General features: G+C 37.4%; 1 protein-coding gene across 4 annotated transcripts in view; it reads left to right on the forward strand.

Annotated features, from left to right (window-relative positions):
* The first annotated feature begins 1,182 nt into the window (after positions 1-1,182).
* Positions 1,183-22,994, forward strand: part of LOC110035674 (CMP-sialic acid transporter 4-like) — a 108,834-nt gene continuing 87,022 nt past the window's right edge. For 2 of the 4 annotated variants that reach the window (XM_020739945.1, XM_020739946.1), the window contains exons 1-8: positions 1,183-1,446; positions 1,927-2,111; positions 3,187-3,303; positions 6,682-6,738; positions 7,284-7,361; positions 7,457-7,501; positions 20,581-20,640; positions 20,963-21,085. In XM_020739945.1, the coding sequence (XP_020595604.1) occupies positions 1,932-2,111; positions 3,187-3,303; positions 6,682-6,738; positions 7,284-7,361; positions 7,457-7,501; positions 20,581-20,640; positions 20,963-21,085 (660 nt within the window). In that variant the 5' untranslated portion in view covers positions 1,183-1,446; positions 1,927-1,931. The remainder of the gene's footprint in view (positions 1,447-1,926; positions 2,112-3,186; positions 3,304-6,681; positions 6,739-7,283; positions 7,362-7,456; positions 7,502-20,580; positions 20,641-20,962; positions 21,086-22,994) is intronic. The other 2 variants (XM_020739944.1, XM_020739947.1) reach the window with 2 other exon arrangements.

A 22,994-nucleotide genomic window follows, 5' to 3' on the forward strand; every position in this document is an offset into this window, starting at 1 on the left:
TATATATATATATGCAAGAAGGGAGGGAAGTAATTGTTACTTATAAGTATACAAAGGATTAAAGAAAAGGTATGCAGAGGACCAGAAATAATTTTCCATTTAGTGCAGCTAAATCTCAATTAATTAATTAATTAAGCTTGGTACTTAATTTGAAGATTAAAATAAAGCAATATGAAACCTGTTAGTATTTATTTGAATCAAATTTGATTGCAATAAATGAATTAATTAAAAATTCAGTTTGATTTAAATTAGGATTTAGTTTAATTTTATATAAATTTTATATAAAAGTTAATACAAATATGCCTGAAGAATATTTTATATTATTACATGATTATATTTTATATATTTATCTTTTTTATATTTATATTATAACATTTTTATTATTTCATTTAAGTTATAATTAATTAATTTTATTTATTACGTAATTATCTTGAATATGAACATTTTCTTTCTTTTCCGCTGGTCTGGAAGGGACAAAAGAAACATCTTATTATTTTTTCAACAATTTGTGATATCTAGTAGACCTCTCAGACCCAGATGAAGTTCTGACCATTTGTCAGAGAAAAAAGAACGATTTTTTCTTGTAGGATTTCCAAAAAATTCTTCGATTTCTTCTGGAAGCGGATGATTATTCATCTGCTTCTCAGGATTTGAAAAAAATATCTATTTTACATGAAGAATTAAAAATACAATGTAAAGTATGAATGAATTAAAAGTTTATACAGTAATTCATTTTGGTTGAATTTAAAATTCGGCCAAGAAAGAAATTGAATTACATCATTCATGTAAAATGCTATAGGTAAGCCATAACTACCGGCTGTCTGTCGCTCGCCGTTTTCGGCTGCCTATCACTCGTCGTCGCTAGCTGCTCACCTTTGTCGACCAGCAGCTGGTCGCTCTCTGCTGGCAGGCAGCCTGGCCACTTACTCACCACTGCCAGCCCTCTCAACCGCCAGACCAAAAAAAATATATTTTAAAATATATTAGTTTCAACCTACTTCAAATCAAATAAAAAATATAAATCCTACATTTATTCTAAATTAAATCAAATAATTTCAAATTATTTAAATATATTATAATCAGCAAAGTTTACAAATTTTTTACGTTATATTTCATTTTCAGCAATAAACCAAACAACACTTAAATAAATTAAGAGAAAATGCGATGGGAGTCTGACTTCCCCCGCGGATATATAATTGCGCGCTTATTCGTATCTCGATACTGTTCTTTCTTCTTCCCCGGATCTCGTGTGCATTTCTACCCTTCGAAATCTGTATCCGCGATACCTGTCGGATCTGATGTGAGCGGATGAACGCCGGCTTTTTGAATCAGCCCCGCAGCTTGAATTCCGCTAACTTCGTCTGTGTTAGATCATATGGCAATCCAATTCCGATTGCATCATTAATAGAGATCTGAGATCTAGTTTGGCTTTATATCCTCTTTAAGGTAACTTTTTCCAACAAATAATGTCAAGATTTAGATTTGACTTTGCCACGGTCATTCTCTTCTCTACTTAAATTTTTCATCAAGGTTTCAGTTGAGAAAGCGTTTGAGATATTAAATTGTTACGGTATTTACCTTATAACTTTTATGAACGTTTTGATGGTGACAATTGAATCCTCTGGAACTAAACCTTCGATTTATTGTTGGCATGGACGGTTGAATTCTTTGGTAGTTGTTTTGTTATTAAAAAAATGTGCTTATTTCAATTTACTTGGATTTCTCTATCTGATAATTGCTTGAACATCTCCTCTTCTTTGTGGTTTTAGTATTTCACCCTAATCTTTTTAAAGTTGTTTGAACCAACTCTCCTTAGTTCTTCAATATCATGTATTTCGTTTTTCAGATGTTTACAATTGATGCCAAACCTGCAGTTTTAATTTATTTACCTTGCGTTAATCTAAACCATGCACTTCATCCGTACAGCGGAGATGTCGGAGATGTTGAAAAACGGAGTGATAGAATGCAGTTTTTGTCATTCCAAAATGCTCTCCCCAAACAGTAGAGCTATCTCAAAGGCATATGATAGGCATCATAGCAACTTATCGTCAAAGTTCCGTGCTCTCAACTTTCTTTTAGTTATTGGGGACTGCTTTTTGGTTGGCCTTCAGGTGACTGGAAAAGATAGCCATTATATGTTAATGACTATTATTCATATTATTTATTTTGAGTTATACCGATCTTATGTACTCATTGATCATCATCTGTATGGTTTATCTGTACTGCTTATGCTTCCTCGAACAATTTCTTCTTTTTCTCTTTAAAAAATGTTACTGCATATTTTTTTGGCAATGCAGGTTCTTTGGTTCATTTCATTGTTAAAATATTCTAATTGCATGCAAGTTGAGAGTATCCTCAAGACAAACCGACCTTGTTGGGAATCTTCTCAACTCTTTTATGTGAGATCCAACCGTGTAGGCATGAATGCTGAAATTAGATATGCTTGTTGGATCAAATTGAGTCAACAAAGTTTCATAATCTTATGTAAACCTAAAAGTATGCTATTGATTTTCTGGGACAAAATTGAACAAGTAAAACATTTAACATGGATCATTATCTAATGCAACTAGGTAGACTATTGTTAGATTTTCTAGCAATCTTGGATGTGTATAGTGATTTAAAATTGGTGGATGTTTTCTTGGTAAACTTTTCACATTGTTCTTCTAACTTGGTTGATTTTCTGATATGCATATTCAAACTGATGTAGAATGTGAAGTTTTAAATCATTGAATATTCTGAACCTCAGAAAATCAATAGAGAAAGGAATCTCACCATAGATATCACACATTCTTGTCAAAATGAAGGACGCATGCAATATTAGCTTGGTATTTTTGATCCATGCCTACTGTGCTGTGCAAAAGCATACAAAAAGGGGACTTATTGGTTTCCTAGAAAATTTAAACTGTTCCTTTCTCCAGCTAAAGAATTCCATTCATCCTGATATTTATTTTATCACATTTTGTCGATAGAACCCAACATGAAATATAATGATTTGCTCATTTATTAAGCATGTAGTGTTTATGGAATAAACTTCATAATCTGTTTGAGAAAGGCATCCAGAATTGATGATTATGAACATAAATTAAACATAATTACAATTCTTTTCGTATCATATTCTAAAATAATATGCTCGACCTTGCCAAAGAAGCTGCTTTCTAAAATTAATGATTTGTATTTGGTGCACAGCCAGTTCTGGTTTATATGTCCAAAGTGGATGGCAAGTTCAAATTCAGTCCAGTTAGTGTAAACTTTTTGACAGAGTTGACAAAAGTCCTTTTTGCTATTGTCATGCTCTTGTTCCAGGTAAATCTCTCTCTCTCTCTGTGGTTGGTATGTGTCTCTAGATGTATATAGACACACACGCACACGCACAAAAGTTGTGAATTGAATTAAGAGGTGACATTTGGCATAATATATACATGACATGTGGCACTAACTTAAAGTTAAACTGAAGAATTTATAAATCTAGCTTATACATCATGCTAATACCGTTAAATTTATCTATGACACATCATGTTGAAGTATAATTATTTAATGTATATTTACATGTCACATCGTATATATCATTATTTATAATTCATGTTATCATTACCTTTAAATTGCGATACGAAACTTATTGAAATTTAAATATAGCATTTTGATTAATATTTAGCAATCACATCATACCTGTTATTATTTTTAAAGTAAAATTTAAATGAAAACTATGTCTATTTTATTTTAATTAATTGTTAACTTTTAGTCAACTGTTTTATTATGCTGATTGCATATATAATATATGAAATTAGGTTTAAATATTTATATATTTGTTTAAATTTATTTTCTTAACCCTTTAATCAGTGTTACTTGAGTTGGGTCTTACTAGTAGTTTTGGTCATCGAGGGTCTGTTTAGGTTGAAAGTGGGCAGATCTAGCTTCAAAGGATCTCCAAGGATGACCCCAATAGAGTAGAGAACCTGATGATGAAAAAAAGGCAGCTTTAGACCAGGTAAATTAAAACATATCAGTACAATGAGAGTTTCATGATTTGGGTCAAAATCAGGAGACCACTTGAGTAACTTCATTGATTTGCCTGCAATATTAAGATATTTCTTGAAAAAATTGCTGGTGTAGTCTTCAGCCATTGTTAGTTAGATCAACACATGTCTTCCATCCATGAGTCTCACTTTCCACTTGCCTACTAGCTTAAGATTATCAACTCCTTTCTGATAACATCCATAGTAGGGTGTCCCCACTGAAATTTTTCAATGAGAGCAAACTTGAATTTTTCTGTCAGGGTAGAAATTTCTGATTCAGAGAAAAAAATTGTTGCTTTTTCACCTTTCCTACTTTCTTTCTTAACAAAATGACAATCATCTGTACCCTCGCAACATTTCTTATAACTTGAGGGAACTACCACAGCGGACTCCGCCTGAGAGTTACCCACTACGTGAGCAAATGAGACTTTGTTCGGCTCAACCAAAAAAGAAGGAAGCGCCACCAAAGCAATGAGAGCTGTCAGAGTTAAGCAGCGAGGTTGCTGACAGAAAGAGTCGGGCAGGATGCCAGAAGAAACCGTCTGCCGGGCAGAATGCGAGCAGACAGAAGCGTCCTTCTGCGAGACGACGTGCGAACCGAAAACGTCTGTCGGGCAAGAAGGCGAATGTGGGCAGAGAGGCGCATCGTTGGTTTAGAGACGACGTACGAACAGGAAGACATGGTCGTCTTCGGGCGCTTGCAAGATGAACACGTCTGTCGGGCAGGAAGGCGAATGCGAGCTGAGAGGCGCGTCGTCAGTAGGAGACGACGTGCGAACAGGAAGACGTCGTCGTCTTCGGGTAAGGCAAACAAAACGACGACGTCGGGCTGCAGAGACGACTTGCGAGCTTAAATGGAGAAAAGAAGTGAATCTGATAGTTTTAGCGTCGGGAATCGCCATCGGGTGAAATCCTAGCAAAGCCCGTTGCTAACGCCATTCGTATATATATATATATATAATATATATATATCTTTGTGTGTGTGTGTATCGAACCGAAAATCAGGATAGTCCCACAGCTCCTATTCAGGAGGCGTCAGGTGTAGAGATAACAATTCACGCTTCACATACACTGTAACCTATCGCGGTGGCAGCAACTATCTTTTCTCCTACTGCGGTTCTAACATCAAATCAGACCGAGGATCACATGAACTAGTCTTCAGATAAAAAATGACAGGTTTACACTTCTCGGCGGAAGAAGAAGACTGGGGGCACACTCCAACTTGAAAACTTAAAAAACTTAATTCTGGTTACTCCTGACAATGACACGACTCTTTAAAGTTTGTTATCTGGCTCCGCTCCTAAAACTAGAGGAAGAGGCAAGACTAAACTAGCTCAGACTAGGAAGAGGCAAGACTAAACTAGCTCATCCCTAGCTACTTGTTTTCTGCATGTTTTAAATTTGTTTTACATTTTATTGAGTATATCTGTATCTTTTTGTTGGGGATTACTGTACTTGTAGCGTATGGGTAGGGTGCGTATTTTGGACTCTTCTCATACAACCTTTTTGTATCCTTTATATTTCAATAAATTGGGCTTTTCAATATATATATATATATATATTTATTTATTTATTTATTTATTAGAAGCATGAGCTCAAATTATTGTTTTATGGAAAAGCCATGAATCCCTCCAGAGGACTTTGACTCCAATTATTTCATTACATTTCATCATAACTCCAATGAGTAAATGGTGATACACATTTATTATATTACACGAACGAAGAAGAAGGGCGGGAAAATCATCCCTATTAATAAAAATGTTTCATGACGTTTTTATTTTTATATTTTTGTTTCCTTCTATATTTGGAACTTGAATTAGCAGGATTCTTTGCTTGTTCGCTGAGCCATAATTTTCCTTTCCATGCTTTGCCAAAAGCTCTAATGTTAACCTCAAATAATTAGCATATGTGCATAAATTGCCTTTTGTATAATTATTTTGTAGCCCACCCATAGAAAAATGGAGATATATATTGTATTGCACTTTCCTTCTTGAGCTTGCTTGCTTGGGATGGCCCTCCTTTTATTTGTTGGTGAATTTGCTTGTGCATTGCTTAAACTTTCTTTGATCCAATTTTACCCTTCCATCCCTTGTTAAATCTCTTTTGTGTTTCATTTTCATGTGCAATGCCTAAATACTGCACATTCTACCTAAATTTTTTTGACAAATTGGAAACATCATGTAGCTTGCATTATTTGTTCAAATGATTCATTAAGTACGTTATTAATATCCAAATTTACCCCTTCTCTCCCATAGTCTAATATTCTATTCTAGTTTAGCTTTATATAAACTCTCCCAGATTTTTTTTTTCTTTTTAGTTGTGGACTCATTTTTTATCCATTAGAGTGCGTTCTAAGCATACTAGTAATTTAATGATTTTAGCATGTTATCAATGTTGATTTACTTGCCTTTATTTTCTTGGCCTACTTTATTGCGTACAATGTGAGTAGTTTAATCATTTTATCTGTTAATCTACACTGCTATGATCACTTGAATCTGCTAACCTTTATAATATCATTTTCCCCACATTTTACATGGAATGATTGAGGATTTGATGAAGAATTGTTGCATCCTTTTTTTATTCTCTTTCTTATTTTTTGTTAAATTATATTCCATTTATTTGCTCCTAAGCATTCACAATATTTCATATCACCTTAGTTTTTTTACAGGCGAGGCGCCAGAAAGTTGGAGAGAAACCCCTTCTTTCAGTTTCTTCTTTTGTGTTGGTAATTTTATATCCTGTGCATAATTTAATAGTATTATGATTTTCTTTTTTGTTATGAGTAATGCTTTACCATGCCAGCACAAGACCGAAGTTTAGCATGATGCTTTTTTATTTTTAGATTTTTAATATTCTGTGCAATAATCTTGTGAAGTAAAAAATTTATAGAAGTATTTTTCCTTAATTTATTTCTTATGTCAATCTGTAACTATATTATTTTTAGTTTTTGTTTGTACATTTCATCAAATTTGAAAAGCTGATAGTAGATGACTGCAGTTACAGTAATCTGCATTGGCAAATTTGTTATATTAGCTTAACTAGCAAGCAATTTATCTGTCTTGGAAGAACTTTTCTGTTAATTTACGTATACTATAATCTAAACTATAAATTAGTGCTTTGTTAGTCATCTTACAATGCACAATTTACAATTCTTTTCTGTGTGCACCCTTGCCATGGCTGTAATTGGACAAATTTGTTGTTGCTTTTATATGATCAGGGTCATGTGTTCTGCATTTTTATTTTGTTTTATTTTAACTGTGCTGTTTGCAGGCTGCTCGCAATAATGTTCTGTTGGCTGTCCCTGCCCTTTTATATGCCATTAACAACTATCTAAAGTTTATTATGCAGGTATTTCATCTGTTTTGATTCTACTTAGTTATAGGGATTCTGAAGTTGAAATTTGAAAGAACAATGCTTTAACTGTTTTTATATCATTCATCCAGCTTTACTTCAATCCTGCAACCGTGAAAATGCTGAGCAACCTTAAGGTACTTTTCTAGAAGTATTCCTATTTTCTGAATTCTCGCTGAGGAGTACCTTGATCGCTCTTACCAAATTTGTATTGCTTGGATGAATTTGTTGGAGTTTGGTTCATGTATTTGAGTAGAAATACTTATTAATGTATGCGCAATTGGTGGCTTGCACTTGGTGTATATTTTTATGCATATATGTATGCATACATGTGTATATTCATTTAGTATGGAAGTCATATATACGTATGCATGCATGCATGGATATATGTGAAGCATGAGCATATGAATGTATGTATGGAAGTTGAATGTGCACATGGATGTATGTTTTGGATGGATGCATGTGCTGATGCATAAATGGATCTCCGTGTTGTATGACGTCAGTAGTGGTGGGTAACAAGGAGCTTGCATCCATGCATAGGAAAGAACAACAAATGGCTCTAAGGAGATGGCCAAAGATTATACAACATTGGCTGCAATGCTCCATGTGGAAACAGGGTAGGACGGTGCAAGCTGGGGGCAAAAAACAGATAAGGTGTACTGCTTATAACTGTGAAGCGGTTAAGTAGCTAGGCACTTGTCCTTTCCTGGTTGCAGCTAGGAGATAGTAATGAGAGCTATATACTATATGCAGTATTAGAGTATAACCGGATGTTTGCAAAAATATTACGTACAAATGAAATTTCTGTTCATCTTCTTCCTCTAGACCTTTCATGGAGTTAGTGTCGAATTGCTTGAAATTGTTTACATGCTCTTTCAGTTCCTCAGAACTGAATCAAATTCTAGTTTTATTCTATCAATTTGCGTTTTCATCGACCCTTCTGCACTCCCATTGCAATACCTGGTAAGCTGTAGTCACATGTCAGGTTTGCCGTTCGTTTGTCCTTCACCATGGAACACCTCTAATCCATCAAGTATACACTCCATAAAATCAACCTTTGTTTTATGATGTTGGAGACCCGGCAAGAGTAATTTAAAGGCAAAACCAATCCGGATGAACTTGCTATCAATAACTCCACAATATGCAAATGCCTGAACTAATGAGTGGAAGGTCATTCACATTAGTACGGGCCTTGTTACTTTGATGGCAATTTAAAGATCAGAACTCAAAAGTTAAAATAATTTTATGGGTTTCAAAACATTACCAATCGGGTTAAGCTCGTTGCACCATTGGATGAAAAAAATCAAATGACTTACAAAATGGGGTGGCATTCTGGTTGCTCTATGAACTCACTTTGGACCATCCATGTACCATGATCTAAGAGCTGAACTCACCAAGTTGGCATAGGCCTCTAACACTAATTGCCAACTCCAACTAGAGCAGTTATTATATCAAGTATCTTGATGTGCATATATCTGGCACCAATGAGTTCTTCTTTCAATTGGCTTTGAGTTTAAATTGATATTGAAGATCTTCAAAGAAAATTTCATCCACAATCCTATCTCCTTGTACTAGGTTTTGGACCTTGCTAGGTTGACTGAAGACAATCTCAGTGACTTGCGGCCACACATACTAGACATACCTCCTATCAAATTATTGTCACCAACCAAAAATGATAGAAAAATGTGAGATGGGACTTCTCTAACTGCGATGGAAAATTTTTTCATGACCATAATTGCAAAGGCAAATTGGTCTCCCTTACGATAAGGGGATGATCCCATGCCTGTAGAAGCCATTATGGAAAGTAACAAATCTAATGGTTGCATATTACAAAGCTTGATTATAGGAAATCTTACAAAAATATTTTCTATATTAGGTAACCTAATTATAGGAGATCTAATTGTAGGATCTTTCCTTTATTAGAGATATTCCTAATCTATAAAGATTGGATAAACATGTAACATATGCATTAAGGTGGGGAATAGGAGAAAGTGCTATTTTCCCTCACATGGTGTTGGAGTCATGCACGACTTGTCGTTGATAGTCTGCTCCATAGTTTGACTTGTTCATCGCACGCAAGTGCAGCTTCGTTTGCATCGTTCAAATCACCATCATCTCGAGGTGTAATAACCAATTTTAAAATTTTTAATCAACTAATAAAAAAAACATCTATTTCGATACCTGCTCATTCAAAACAGATACATCGACAGTGAGGGAGTTAAACAGAGGGCTTATCCCTTATCTCCTTTCATGTTTGATCACATTAGAGCAGTGAGCGAGAGTTAGGAAGCGAGAGATAGTGGGAGAGAGAAAGAGAACACTAGAGAAGGAGGTGGAGCACAAGCAGGACAAATAAATGTGAGGCTCTATTTGCGTACGATTTCTCACGTATGGGAGGCTCTATTTGCGTACGATTTGAATGAAGAGGTGGAGCACGAGCAGTGCAAATAAATGTGAGGCGTGGAAGGGAGGATGCCGCGTGTGGGCTTCATGTGGGAGGAGGTGAGTTGGGCTAAAAATAGAAAAAAACATATTTATAGATTTATGGTAAAAAGGAGTGGATCTCACTTCAAATAGGAGGGAAATCTACAAAAAGGAAGAGTAGACCAAACCTCCTGGGCTAGTCCAAGCAGTCCTTGCTAGCGATGTACTGTAGCAATCATTGCAAAATTGTCTCTTAGGCCATTTCCGCGTCAGTTTCTCGGGATTTGGGGAGCTTCGATATTATCTGTTGAAGCTTTTATCTCTTCATAGTAGTCAGGCCGACCCTGTTGAAGGCAGTAAGAATGTTGCAAGCTCCTGGTATGTCAATCATGTTGGTATTATCATTCCAAAACACATCTTGATAAAATAAGTATCCATTCTCTTTTGACACAACTTGAGCTGGAGCCGTATAATGATAGATTCTTATGAGTCCAATCATAAGAAGTAAATTTATAATCTGCTTCTCTCAATTCATAAATTTGCCGGCATTTCCTGCAGTTTTTTCTTTTTTTTCTGCTACCGGTTCTTTCTCCCACCTGCAGGCTCTCTCCCGTGGAGAAAATTCTTCTTCTTTTCCCAAAAGAGGTTTTTCTCTTAGCATTCCTTGTGGAAAATTATCCCGTAGAAAACTATCCAACAAATTGTTTTAGCCAGCTATCTCTCCCTTGGAAAACTATCCATCATTTTTTTGTTTCCCATGCAGCTGTCTCTCGTGAGGATTTTTTCCAAGCGAGCTGTCTCTCTCCTGTGAGGAAGTAGTGCAGATTTGCCTACCGCCAGTGCTTCCCTATCCATCAGTACAGGATCTATTGTGACCCTATTAGAATTCATCGATGGCTCAGAACCACATCTTTGGCTCAGTCGGAATTATGGCGGATTCCTCCTACATTGAGCTACTTTAAGAAGGTGTTCTTGATTCCACGAGAATCAACTCCAACCTCCTCGCCCTTGCAGACCTAATGACCGAAAACTAACATGAACTTCTTGATCATAACCCATAAACTGAACGACAGCAACTTTCTCCAGTGGTCCCAATCAGTGTCTTTGTTCATCAAGTTTGATTCGCGAGCCTCCAAAGCCTAACTCGACATATGAAGCTTGAGAAATGAAGAACTCTATGGTCATGTCGTGGCTTATCAACTCTATGGAGACCTCGATTGGTTGTACATATATTTTCCTTCCTTCAGTTAGTGCACTTTGGACAGCAGTCCGCGATACCTTCTCAGATGTAGGAAAATCCGATCAACTCTATGAGGTGTCTAAGAAATCCCGAGAGGCAAAACAGGGATCAAGGATTTTGACCCACTACTAAAATGACCTTGTTGCATTATCAATGGAATGCGACCTGTACTACGACTACCCTTGGGATTCTTTGGCCGATCTTTCTCCCTTCCAGAAAACTGTAGAAAAGGATCACAAGTTCCAATTCTTGGTTGACCTTATAAAAAACTTTGACGAAGTCTGGGGTCGTATTCTTTGTTGGGATCCTGTTATTTTTGCTCGCGCTGCTTTCAACGAGATTCATTGGAAGAGAGCCGAACATTTGTCATGCTCGACATTTCTACTCCTTCGGCCGAATCATTCGCCTTGATCTCGAATAATGCTCTGCCCTCGTTCGTGTCGCTTCGGACTGGTCACCCCACTTATGATTGCTGTCACAAACCCAATCATACTTGTGAGAAGTGTTGAAAACTTCACGGTAAAGAGACATACAAACCTTTGACAAAATCCTTTGCTACCAATGGGGCTCACGGCGACCCTTCAGAGTGACATCTTCGTGCGATTAATGACCCTATGGTCTTTTGCCTTTTTCGTTGAAGTCGTTTAGCATGATCCCGTATGCAAAATCTTCGTGCGCTTAATGAAAGCAACTCGAGGGTGCGCATGCTAATTATGTGTCAGGATCAACTAATATATGGTTTAATTGTGTCTCGTCTATCATAGTTATTACGTACAAGGGACGATTGTGGTCGACAGTACCCAATAGTAAATCATCCTTAGAAAAGGTAACAACAGATATATCTTATGGTAAGACCGCCTCCTTCATCCCTCTTTAGAGTAATAGGCATGGAAGACTTGGGGCTTTGAAAGAGCTTTCAGCAAAGTCTCCCTCAGCTCTGAGGATAGGAGTGTATCATAGATACTCAACAATGTCGAAAACCTCTTAAGGTGTGCAAGCATGTTGTAATCCACCATACTAAAGGGATTCCTGGTTCTATTGCTTTGTGTGGGAACCTCACAATGATCATCTACCTCTTGGATGATGATTTTTTTCCCCTTTTCATTGAGAGTAGGCTTAGCTGCCCTTGGAGGAAGGAGCTTGTTTCTTCGTAAGTGGACTTCCTGAATATCCCCATTAGGGGTCTACTGGGCTCATCCCTAATGGAACACTCAGGTAGAGACTCTACGGGAGGGCCTGGAGAGTTAGATTTCTCACCTGCACCATCCGATGAATCGCTCAAATCATCGCATGTGCAGTAAGCACCCTTGAAGGTGGGCAATAATGGTTATTACTCTTCCTCTTCGCCAAACTGTGTCCGAATCATGAGGAGCTAATCATAAATACATGAAACACATGCAAATACTTGAAAATATTTTCTTTCATTGATTCAAATGTGGTACAAAAGGCATCAGAGGGAACATGCTCTTCCTTTGATCTTACATTTGTAAATGAATTGAAAGAAAATACATCAGAAGCAGAATCCGTAGCTCGTGCTGCACCAGGAGTGACTGGAATGGATGCAACGAGCGTGGCCGATCGTTTTCCAAGGGGCTTCTCTAGGTATAGCTCCAGATTCTTAATCTCCCCGGCTTTGAAGCGGGCTTCGAGCCAGTTTTGAAACACGTAGTAGTCCTCCAACGTGTGCCCCAAATGCCTATGGTAATGGCAAAAATTGGGTTCCTTGAATCCCTCCTCTTCATCTGGCTTTCTTTGCAGCATACCCTTTTTGATTATATCTTTAAAAATTTTCCTAAGGCAATAATTATTGAAAGAGTATACCTTAGACTTCTTTTGATTGGAGTTTGGGACTTCCATCTTTGTGAGGACGGGTGAGCTAGCTCCGTAGATAGGACTGGTTTCTTCAGCTCACTATCAACTGTCATCAAATCTGGACTCTCATTCATCCTTCTTTAAGGACCCACCACAGGAGACTTCTTACCCTTGGCTTTGTTGTCGGCCTTATGGGCTAGAGTCCCCACAGTGTCCTGTAAAGTGGCCAACTTCTCTATCAGAACCTCAAAGGTCTTGATAGGAGTTATCTTCAATAAGATAGCTATGGGGCCCTTGATTTTACTCGTGAGGAGTGTGACAGTATGCTGCTCCTGAAGGAGAGGGTCACACTTCATACTCAGGTTTCCCCAACGGATACAAAGTCTATCAAAGACTCGTTGGTCTTTTGCTGGGCTAACATTAGGTCAATAAAAGTGACCCGATGGTGAGCTCTAGCGAAACATTTCACAAACGCATCCTCTAATTTGGAGAACGTTCTAAAGGTATCATTTTGTAGATCGATGTACTATTCAAAAACAAATTCAACCAAACTAGTCACAAACAAGCGAAGAAACAAGGCGTTGTTGTTGACGTTGCAACATAGCACTCAGAATTGGGCAATGTGTTGCCAAAGATTTTTGACCCCATGAAATTAGGTGAAGTGAGGGCGTACAAACCCCGAAGGATACGGTATGTATTAGTAGGCATAGACGTAAGGTCGACCCTGCCTCACCACAGCCTCTCCTTACTGAGCCGCTAAAGCAGCCTTGATCTTTGCATCCACTAAGGATTGCAGATGCAAGTCAGAGGGCATTCATTCAGGCTGGACAACATCAGAAGAGGTGGCTTGGACTTGCCTCATAGGCTCAGGCAGTATGATAGGCATCACCAAATATGTCTCTTCCTGCGTCGGAGGCGAAACGACGGATTCGGTCCTGTCAGCATGGAGAGCTGCCATTTGGGTAGTCAGGAGAGCTATCTGATTCTGTAAGAGAACAATTGTATCGTCCTTGATGTGGTACCCTTAATCAATCGCAGGGTCATCTTGAGGCTCAGAGGGTTCTTGATGCTCAACCTCGTCAAGATCAGGAGTGGAGTTATCAATATTTAATCTTTAACAATGAGTGGTTACAGTCATGACATGATCTGTTGCTATCTCGAAATTGTGCAACAATTCACCGAATAGGTCGTCCTCATCGAGAAGACCCTCATAAACATCAGAAGGATCCTCGGATATGTCATCTTTAGAACCTACCACAAGATTGATTTAGGTGGCTCCAAGATACGATCAACTGGAAGGATGACTTACCTTAGGATAGAAACCACAATCTCTGGAGTCGGAGCTGGGGCCACAAGAGGTGTAGTGGCGGGAGTCTTACGGACCCACTGCCTCTTGGGTGAAATCGAGTGATAACCCTCTCTTTTATGCTTATTCTGAAATAAATAAGACCAGTATCGATGGGGGTGTGCCCTAAACCTCTTCATAGCAACAATAAAAATATCTAAAGCCAACGAATTTTTCTTTTTATTCTTTTTAACAAAAGAGATTATATCAGGAAGTGTGGATGGAGCCGTTGCAACTGAAAGTGTGGTTAGAGCTGCTACAGTAGCACTAATGATGGCAATGGAACCATGCTCTGGTACATCCTCTTCGAATGCTATGTTCGGAGTCTCTTGAGACTCCGGAGCAGGCTTGAGGGTCTGCACAACGGATGGAAAGTATCCCGCCCTCGTAGTGGACCAGTAGGCGAACCTTGATTTCCTACCACGTGAACCTCGCGGGTGAGGGTAGTAAAGGAGTTGTTTCTTAACTCACTCGGATGTTTCAGTTATCCGGGGGAGGAACTTCTCAGAACCGGACCCTTTCCTCTCAAAGAAGGAAACTACCCCCATAATCTTCTTTGTCAGAAGACTTGTGGTGGCGCGGTCAATCTGGACTGCAAGCCTAAGATGGCTTGGGCCATGGGAAGGAGGATACCTCCTATCAAGCCTAGCAAGGACATGGTCCTCGCAGCCAGAGAGAACAAAAAGGGGATTCTCAGTCAAGGGAATCTGGAATTCCACTTGGGTTGAAACCTCAACAGATGTAGAGACCTGAACAGGAACGGGAGCATGTTGCTGAAACCTCAACAACCCATTTTGGGTCCTTCAGCCTTTTCTGCCCATTCTTAGGGCAAGGGGATCATTAAAGGGACCACAGACAATAGAAGCTAGGACAACAGTTGGTCCGAGAATAGTAACCATAAAATTGTCAGGTAAATAAACTGTCGTGAGCGAGGAAAGCCTCGAGAACACATTAAGAGACAATCAGGAAAAGATAGGAACACGCTGCGACGCATCACCATTGGGCGCCAACCTTTTTGTATAGTGGGGTGCTCCAATGTGGGCTATCGCAGTGGGAAAAAACTCTTGTGCACGACTCCTCTTCTTCAGCGGAGGGCACAGAGTGGATGCCTTAGCGGATGTGGGATTACCGAGGTTAACCCATATAGGATACTCAAAGGAATCAAATTTATTAGTACCTTCGAGAGCATAAAAGATGCTGAGAGAGTGCATGACCAACTTTTTGCATTACATTTCTGTAAAGCAAGAAGGGACAACGATTACAACAAAAAAATGTTAAAAGAAACTAATCACAGAGTATACAATAACACTGATGCCTACGATAATGCAATGACCAAAATGCTGAGGGTAAAAGAAAAGGGGTCGGGTAGTGCCAAATTGCTACCCATTGCAATAGACACGTAAATTTGAAGCCAAGAGGGTATAATAGACAAAATAGTGATGCTAGGACTCCTTAAGAGGAGAGAGTCTCATCCCAGCTGGGTCGCCAATCTATTTTGCTTTTTTTTAGAATATAACTCGGTCCCATCAGCCTATTTATCGTCGTATAATTCCTTCTTTTGAACAATCTCTCTTTCAAATCATGTGAATGATACAAAGAAGAAAAGAATAAAAAAAAAAAGGAAATACAATGATGATAAACAAATATTTAAAAAAGAACGTGAAAAGTCTATGTGCGGTAAACCTTGTGTGATAGGTCAAGAGTCTACGTCCAAACAAGATCGGACAAAAATACATTGAACCAAATATCCATGAAAGAGTACCTACATAAGCTACTCAAACCAAAGAACCAAATTGATGAATTTTTTTTGGGGTCAAGAGTGCTCTCAAAGGGATGTTTCTTATGGTTAATTACATCTAGGGGGTTCAAGAATACTCTTGATCAGAGGAGTTTTGCTTACAATTAAGTTACGACTAGCAAGGGAGTCACAAAGGATAGTTATGTCATAGGAAACATCCCGATGCTTTATGAGCTCTCGCTAAGACACATGACAGAGAATAAGTCTTTAAATGGGTAGCGGCTCATAGGCTATTGAGGCCTGTGAAATAACCGGGTCATTGGTAGAAAACAATCCACCGCTCCGAGGCCAGACTGGGCTGTAAGGGCAGAGGGCAAATTGTTGCATTCTAAATGGGCAATAACTTGTTAGATAAGTGAGACCTGCTAAATGACTTCAACGAAAACTTCAAATGAGTGACAGGGCTCAACGAGGGTAAACAAAGGAAATGAGAGTGTGATCTTTACCAGGTACAGATAACGGGGTCAGGACATCATGAATTCTCTATCCCAAGCTATTCGTACCTCAAGTTTACCTGATCAGAAGGTAGTTGAACCAACTTGACCGGAGGCTCTTTTGTCAGCAATCATAACCTCGGTAGCCCTAATGTCAAGAGAAAGAAAATCTACTCCTATATTCTAAAGGAAAGATTTTGTAGAGGTGGGACACACTTGCCAAACATAAGTGACAAGTTGCCTTTAGTAAAGGAAAGAGAGACTCAAATTATTAAAGCTAGAGCACTCTCACAAAAGGTTTTACACCCCGTCTGGGTCGGGGAGTCTTCTAACAATCTAGGCGTTTTAGGCAACCAATTAAGATAAAAAATTATGTTGGGCCAGTTGATTTGGAGGAGTGCAGGGACTCATCCTCTAGACATGCAAGATGCAATTTAGTTATCTAGTGTTGTCTTTAGATTGTTTAGGCTTTATTAGCATGACTTGGGTTATGCTCATGCAATACGATCTATTTTAAAACTGTCTCGAAGGCCGTGCAGAAAAGTAAAGTGCAGATTAAAAATTTTGAGATATTTTAATCCCAAATTTTAATTAATCTTAAAATTATATTAGGATATTTGAAAGATTTAAAATTTTAGGTTTTAAAGAGCTTAAATTATATTTCTTGAATAATCCCAGGCAAACTACACATAAAAAGGGCGAAGCCAGTTTCAAGCACACAACAGGAAAGTAAAGGCACACCAAGCAGAACAAAGAATAGGCCAGTGCACTGGGTCGACAACATATCTTAGGAATGCAGGATAGGACGACCAGACACCGCATATACAAGTGTTTGTAATTCTGGGTACAAAAGTCCCTCTATGGGCTAAAGCAGTCTCCAAGGGTCTGGTTCAGGCCCCAAGGGTCTGGTTCAGGCCCCAAGGGTCTGGTTCGACAAATTTACAAAGGTGGTCGTGGGTCATGGCTTAACTCAGACTCAATCGAATCACACCCTCTTCTTCCGACATTCTTCCAATGGCCAGGTAGCTATCCTTATTATTTATGTTGACGTTATTGTTCTTACAGGTAACTATCTCCAAACATTGGAGTCCTTGAAAGACATTCTTGTTACGTCCTTTGAAATGAAGGATTTGAGATTTCTCCGGTACTTATTAGGCATGAAAGTAGTTGTGTCATCTCGGGGCATTTGCCTGTCTCAGCGTAAATATGTGATTGATCTCTTGACAGAGAACAATCTTCTTCTGTGCAAACTTGTGACTGTTATTATGGATCCCAATAAAAAATTAACTGATATTCCCAATGTTGTGCCTGTCAGTAAGACTCACTATGGGAGCCTTGAGAGAAAAATCATCTACCTCGCCTATATTTGCCCTGACATATGCCATGCAGTTGGTATAATGAGTCAATTCATGCATGCCCCCTATGAACACCACCTTCAAGCTATCAATTAGATTCTGCAATGTTTAAAAGGTACACCGGGCTCAGCTTTGTTTTTCTATCGTCACAACTTTCAGTCTATTGCTATTTATATAGATGCTGATTGAGCCATATCGGTTCATGATTGACGTTACACCTCACAGTATTGTTCATTTGTATGGGGGAAATCTTGTTATTGAAAAAACAATAAATAATATATGATTGCGTGGTGCAATGCTGAAGCTGAATTCTGGTCAATTTCCTTGGAAATCTGTGAAACTCTCTGGCTATGCATCATGCTCTGCCGCGAACTTTGCCATCCTAGTGCAGCTATTCTGTGACAATAAGAGAACCATCAGCATTGATCACAATCCAGTCCAACATGATCGTACCAAACATGTGGAGATTGACAGACACTTCATTAAGAAAAAGGTCGAGTCCAGGGAAATTTGTGTTTCTTGTGCCCTCTAGTGGTCAACCAGCGGACATTCTCACCAAGAATTCCTCGTCCTTTGTTCAATGACTTCAAAGTTGAACATGATTGATGTCTATGCTTGCCATTATTACTTATTATTAGATTTACTATTTGTTTTATTCAGTTTTTTTCTCTTTCCAATTTGCTTTATTTTGTTTTTATTTCTTTTATTTATTGTATTCATTGTAATTTGGTTTAAATACCCTTCCTCCTATCAATAATATTATGCATTCTGCTGTACTCTCAAATCTAACAAATTTCATTTCATGAAAGAAATCACCATGAAGTTGATTGTTATTTCCAACTCTAGCTTTCCTCTCTTTTCTCCTTTCTTCTTTCTGTTCTTTCCCTTATTTCTTCCCTTTTGTCCAACCCTACCAACAACTTCTCTTTTCTGCCGCTAGTTATGTTTTACATGATAGGGACTGAAATGCTAATTTAGTTTTCAGATAAGTATTTATGTAAGTAATTATATGCATGTATTTATATATTAAAACATCTCAATCATTAAGAATGAGATTTACCATTGCATTTTATGGATAGCGGAAAATTTTCTTACTATAGTATATTAAATAGATAAACAATAGTTTAATTTATAGGTTAGCATTATTTATTAAATATTAACTTAATTTATTATGGCTGATATACTGAGTTATTTATATATACTTCTATGTGTTAAAATAATTGATATAAAATATAAAATTTTATACAACATTCTTTATCGTCTTCTTTACTTTTAAATATTAAATTTTCATTCCCTTGTGACCGCTTGACTTAAGGAGATGAAAGAGAAAGTATGCTTGGGTTAAAATCTTCTAATATCCATTTGGAGATGCCATTTGAAGAGAGAGGAATTGCCTTTATATGTGCAGGAGAGAGAATGTTGGCTGAATTTTACTATTTATTGAGTTAGAGGGCTTAACCTAGAGTTGGATGTAGCATGAGGTAAGACAATGTGCGTATGAGGCATCAAAAAGCAATCTTAAGAAGCTTTTGAGTGTGAAGCTCTAGCATCAATAACAAAAACTAGGGAGAAGTGTATAAAAAAATTAGCGGGTGGGAGATCAACAACAAAGCTTTAATCCCACTACGTGGGGTCGGCTGCATGAATCATTTTTCTCCATTGCGTCCTATTTAATGTCATATTTTCATTTCTCTAATAAATTAAGATAATAAATTAAGATCATTTTTTATATAATAAACCCAAGTCTTCTTTGGTCTACCTCTGCCTTCCTTGACAAAAGTCGAATCTAAAACATCTACTCTCCTAATCGGATCATCAGATGGTCGACACTTAATGTGACCAAACCATCTAAGATGACTTTCTCTAACTTTCACTTTCTCTAATTTTGTCCATCACAAGAGCTATACCAGCCCTATCACATATTTATTTATTTCGTATTTTGTCTGTAAGTGTAAAGAAAAATCTCCATGATTGTCAGAGGTGATGAAGAATTAATGAACAATGACTCAATGAATTTTGACAAACAATGGGAAGAAGTGAACGTTCATGCCTCGTTATTGCGGAAAATACTAAATCAAATCACAAATATTGACCACGATTCTTTTAAGATATGTAGCTCAACGTAGAATGCTACATCGTGATGATGCAAAGCAGTGAAGTGGTGTGATGCACACGCTTTACTATGAGCTTATTCTTCAAGGACAAGTGATGTGCAGACCAACACATTGCTTCACTCACTCCTAACTTGGTTTGAAGCACTTTTAATTGGACGGGCTTAGATAAGTTATTTAAAAGATTTGCAAGGAAAAATCAGCTAAATGCATTGATAAGTAGATTTGTTGAGTAAAGATTATTCTATTAGAAAGGAAATTTTAGGTTTTATTACAATCTTTTTATTGAGAATTTGTTGGGTTTTGTGAGAGAAACTGTTTTTTCGTTTTACTATTTTAAATTGAATTTTTTAAATTTTACTTGAATTAAAATTATCTGACATTTCATGCTTTGGATTATCTTTTAAATTGTTTACGTTTATGTTGGTTATTCACTGACTTGATCGATGAGTTATTGTTATGTCCGTTATTTATGCTGTCAAATGAATATTCATTCTGTATGCTTAATCTAACAGCATTGTAGTTGGCTCTCTGCTGAATGCTTTCCTGTGCGCATTACTGTACTTGCACTATGGAAATTTTGGACACCTGATTGCTATTGTGCCTTTGAATGTTATGTATTCTTTGAAAATTACCAAACAAATTTGTTAGGGAGAGTTAAATTAGCATTTAAAATTAGCTGAACTTTGGCCTGCAGGTTTTGGTGATTGCGGTGCTTTTAAAGATGATTATGAGAAGACGTTTTTCAATAATTCAGGCAAGCTATTCCCATGTTCCGTTTTGAATTATAAAAATGTACATGTATTTGTTAGAGATTATATTTGGGCCACAGTCTGCAGGATCAGCATTATTATTCTAGTTGTATTAATCACAGCTATTTGGGAAAGATTTGTATTCTGCAACTGTTTGCTTTTAGTGCCTTCTAAAAAGTTAACCCACATTTTTTGCATTATCCTCTATTTTAACTTTTTGAATCTTCCATATTTGTACATAATTGTACTCTTACATGGTCAATGTGGGAGTCATAGATATCTGTTCTAACATTTTTCATTTTTAATTTTTTCCTTATGCAAATATAGTGGGAAGCTCTTGCACTCTTGCTTATTGGGATCAGCATAAATCAACTCCGGTCACTGCCTGAGGGTACTACAACACTTGGTCTTCCTGTTGCAACGGGTGCTTATGTCTATACAATGATTTTTGTATGTTGAAACTTCTTGTGCTTTGCAAATTTGAAAGTTAATAAAAATTTAAGTGCTTTGCACCTTTGAAAGTTAAAAAAAAATTATAATTGGTTAGTCCTTGGTGCAACTCTACCGTCCCACTAATTGTTAGAAGAATGTTATTAGCAAATTTCTCCATGTGAGTCTAAATCTACAGATTTAAAGCCAAGTATCTTTATATTTTATGTTTAATAAATCTAGAAATGAAATTTACTCTATATGTCTTGTAATGGCCATAATTGAAGAAATATGTGTTATGTTTGTTTTCTTAGATAAGCTTTTTTGAAAGTTTATTTTCGGCCTAGATACTTTCTTTCATTGTTTTTATTCTTGTTATATAGGGAAAATGATGTTCTGCCACTGCTTTATTTGTCTTTTCATTTTGTCTTTTTTTGCTCAGCAGATTAAGATGGTCATGACAATGAAGTTCAACATAAAAATACAATTTAACTCAACTGTTGTAGGCATGGATGCATGCATTTTTAATGTTTTATCGTGTAATATAAATTATAGCTGGATAGAAGATTGAAGATAATATTTTGAATTGTATTAGAAAATGTGTTCAAGTTTTGTTTGAAATTTGTTCAAATAATGATTAAATATGTTTTGAATATGGTTTAAATATGGTTTATCAAATTTCAAACAATCAAACAATGGTGAAGCTATATGCTTACCAATTATTTTGTAAAGATGAATTATCAATTTTTTTTTATGGTATGGATGATACTTGAAAGAACATAGATGGTTAACTCGATTGGACACTTTTATTGGATCAAAGACTGATGGTATAAGAAACTATTTCCTTTGGAGATCTTCTAGATCTTATGTACGAAGTTGTAGAGATTGATAATAATCGATTAGTATGAAATTAGAGATGATATATATATATATATATATATATATGGAGTCGCCGACGCTCCCTCGTCGCTCGATCCTCACCCGTAGTGGCTCGCTCACCGCTCGATCCTCACCCGTTGCAGCTCGCGTAACAAATCTCGTCTCCTCTGGTTCCCCTCCTTCGCACAACTCGACAGCCCTCACAGCTGCTCGCTGCTACAGCTCCTCTCCTCTCGACAGAGCCACAAAATTCTTATCCGTTCGCCTTTTTCTAGCGGTTCGTCTTTTTTGCCTTCTGCACGACTTGCAGGGCTTCTTTTTGCTGGTGATGGAGCTTCCTTCTTCTTCGATTGAATCTGGCAAAATCTCGTCGTTTGTCCTCGTGGTGGGTAATCCTCAGGGGGAGACGATGATTGTCTTACCTTCAAGCTATAAGGAGCATCGTGATGGTACATGTGACTGTCCCTTTATTAAGAATGCAAGCAGAAAAAGTGAGGAGACAACACTTTTTTTCTCCACGTCAGAAATTTCAATGCTAACTGACAAATTCAAATTTGCTCTTATTGGAAAATTTCAGTGGGGACACCCACCTATAGAAATTATCAGAAAAAGTTTTGATGACCTCAAACTAATAAGAAAGTGGAAAGTGGGGCTCATGGATGAGAGATATGTATTAATTTAGTTAACCGTGCCTGAGGACTACACTCGGATTTTCTCCAGAAAATATCTTAACATCGCTGGTAAACCTATGAAGCTACTTAAGTGGTCTCCTAAGTGGTCTCCAAGTGGTCTCCTGATTTCGACCCAAATCATGAAACTTCCACTGTATTGGTATGGTTTAGTTTACCTGGTCTCAAGCTGCATTTTTTTCATCATCAAGTTCTTTACTCTATTGGGGCCATCATTCGGAATCCTTTGAAGCTACTTTTGCCTACTTTCAACCTAGCCAGACCCTCGGTGGCCAGAATACTTGTGGAAAATGATATTACTTTACCTGATGTTGCTGAAGTATGGCTGGGCACAACTCATAATGGTTATTGACAACAAAACG

Source organism: Phalaenopsis equestris, unplaced genomic scaffold (genome assembly GCF_001263595.1).
Source record: "Phalaenopsis equestris unplaced genomic scaffold, ASM126359v1 Scaffold198964, whole genome shotgun sequence".
Lineage (NCBI taxonomy): Eukaryota > Viridiplantae > Streptophyta > Magnoliopsida > Asparagales > Orchidaceae > Phalaenopsis > Phalaenopsis equestris.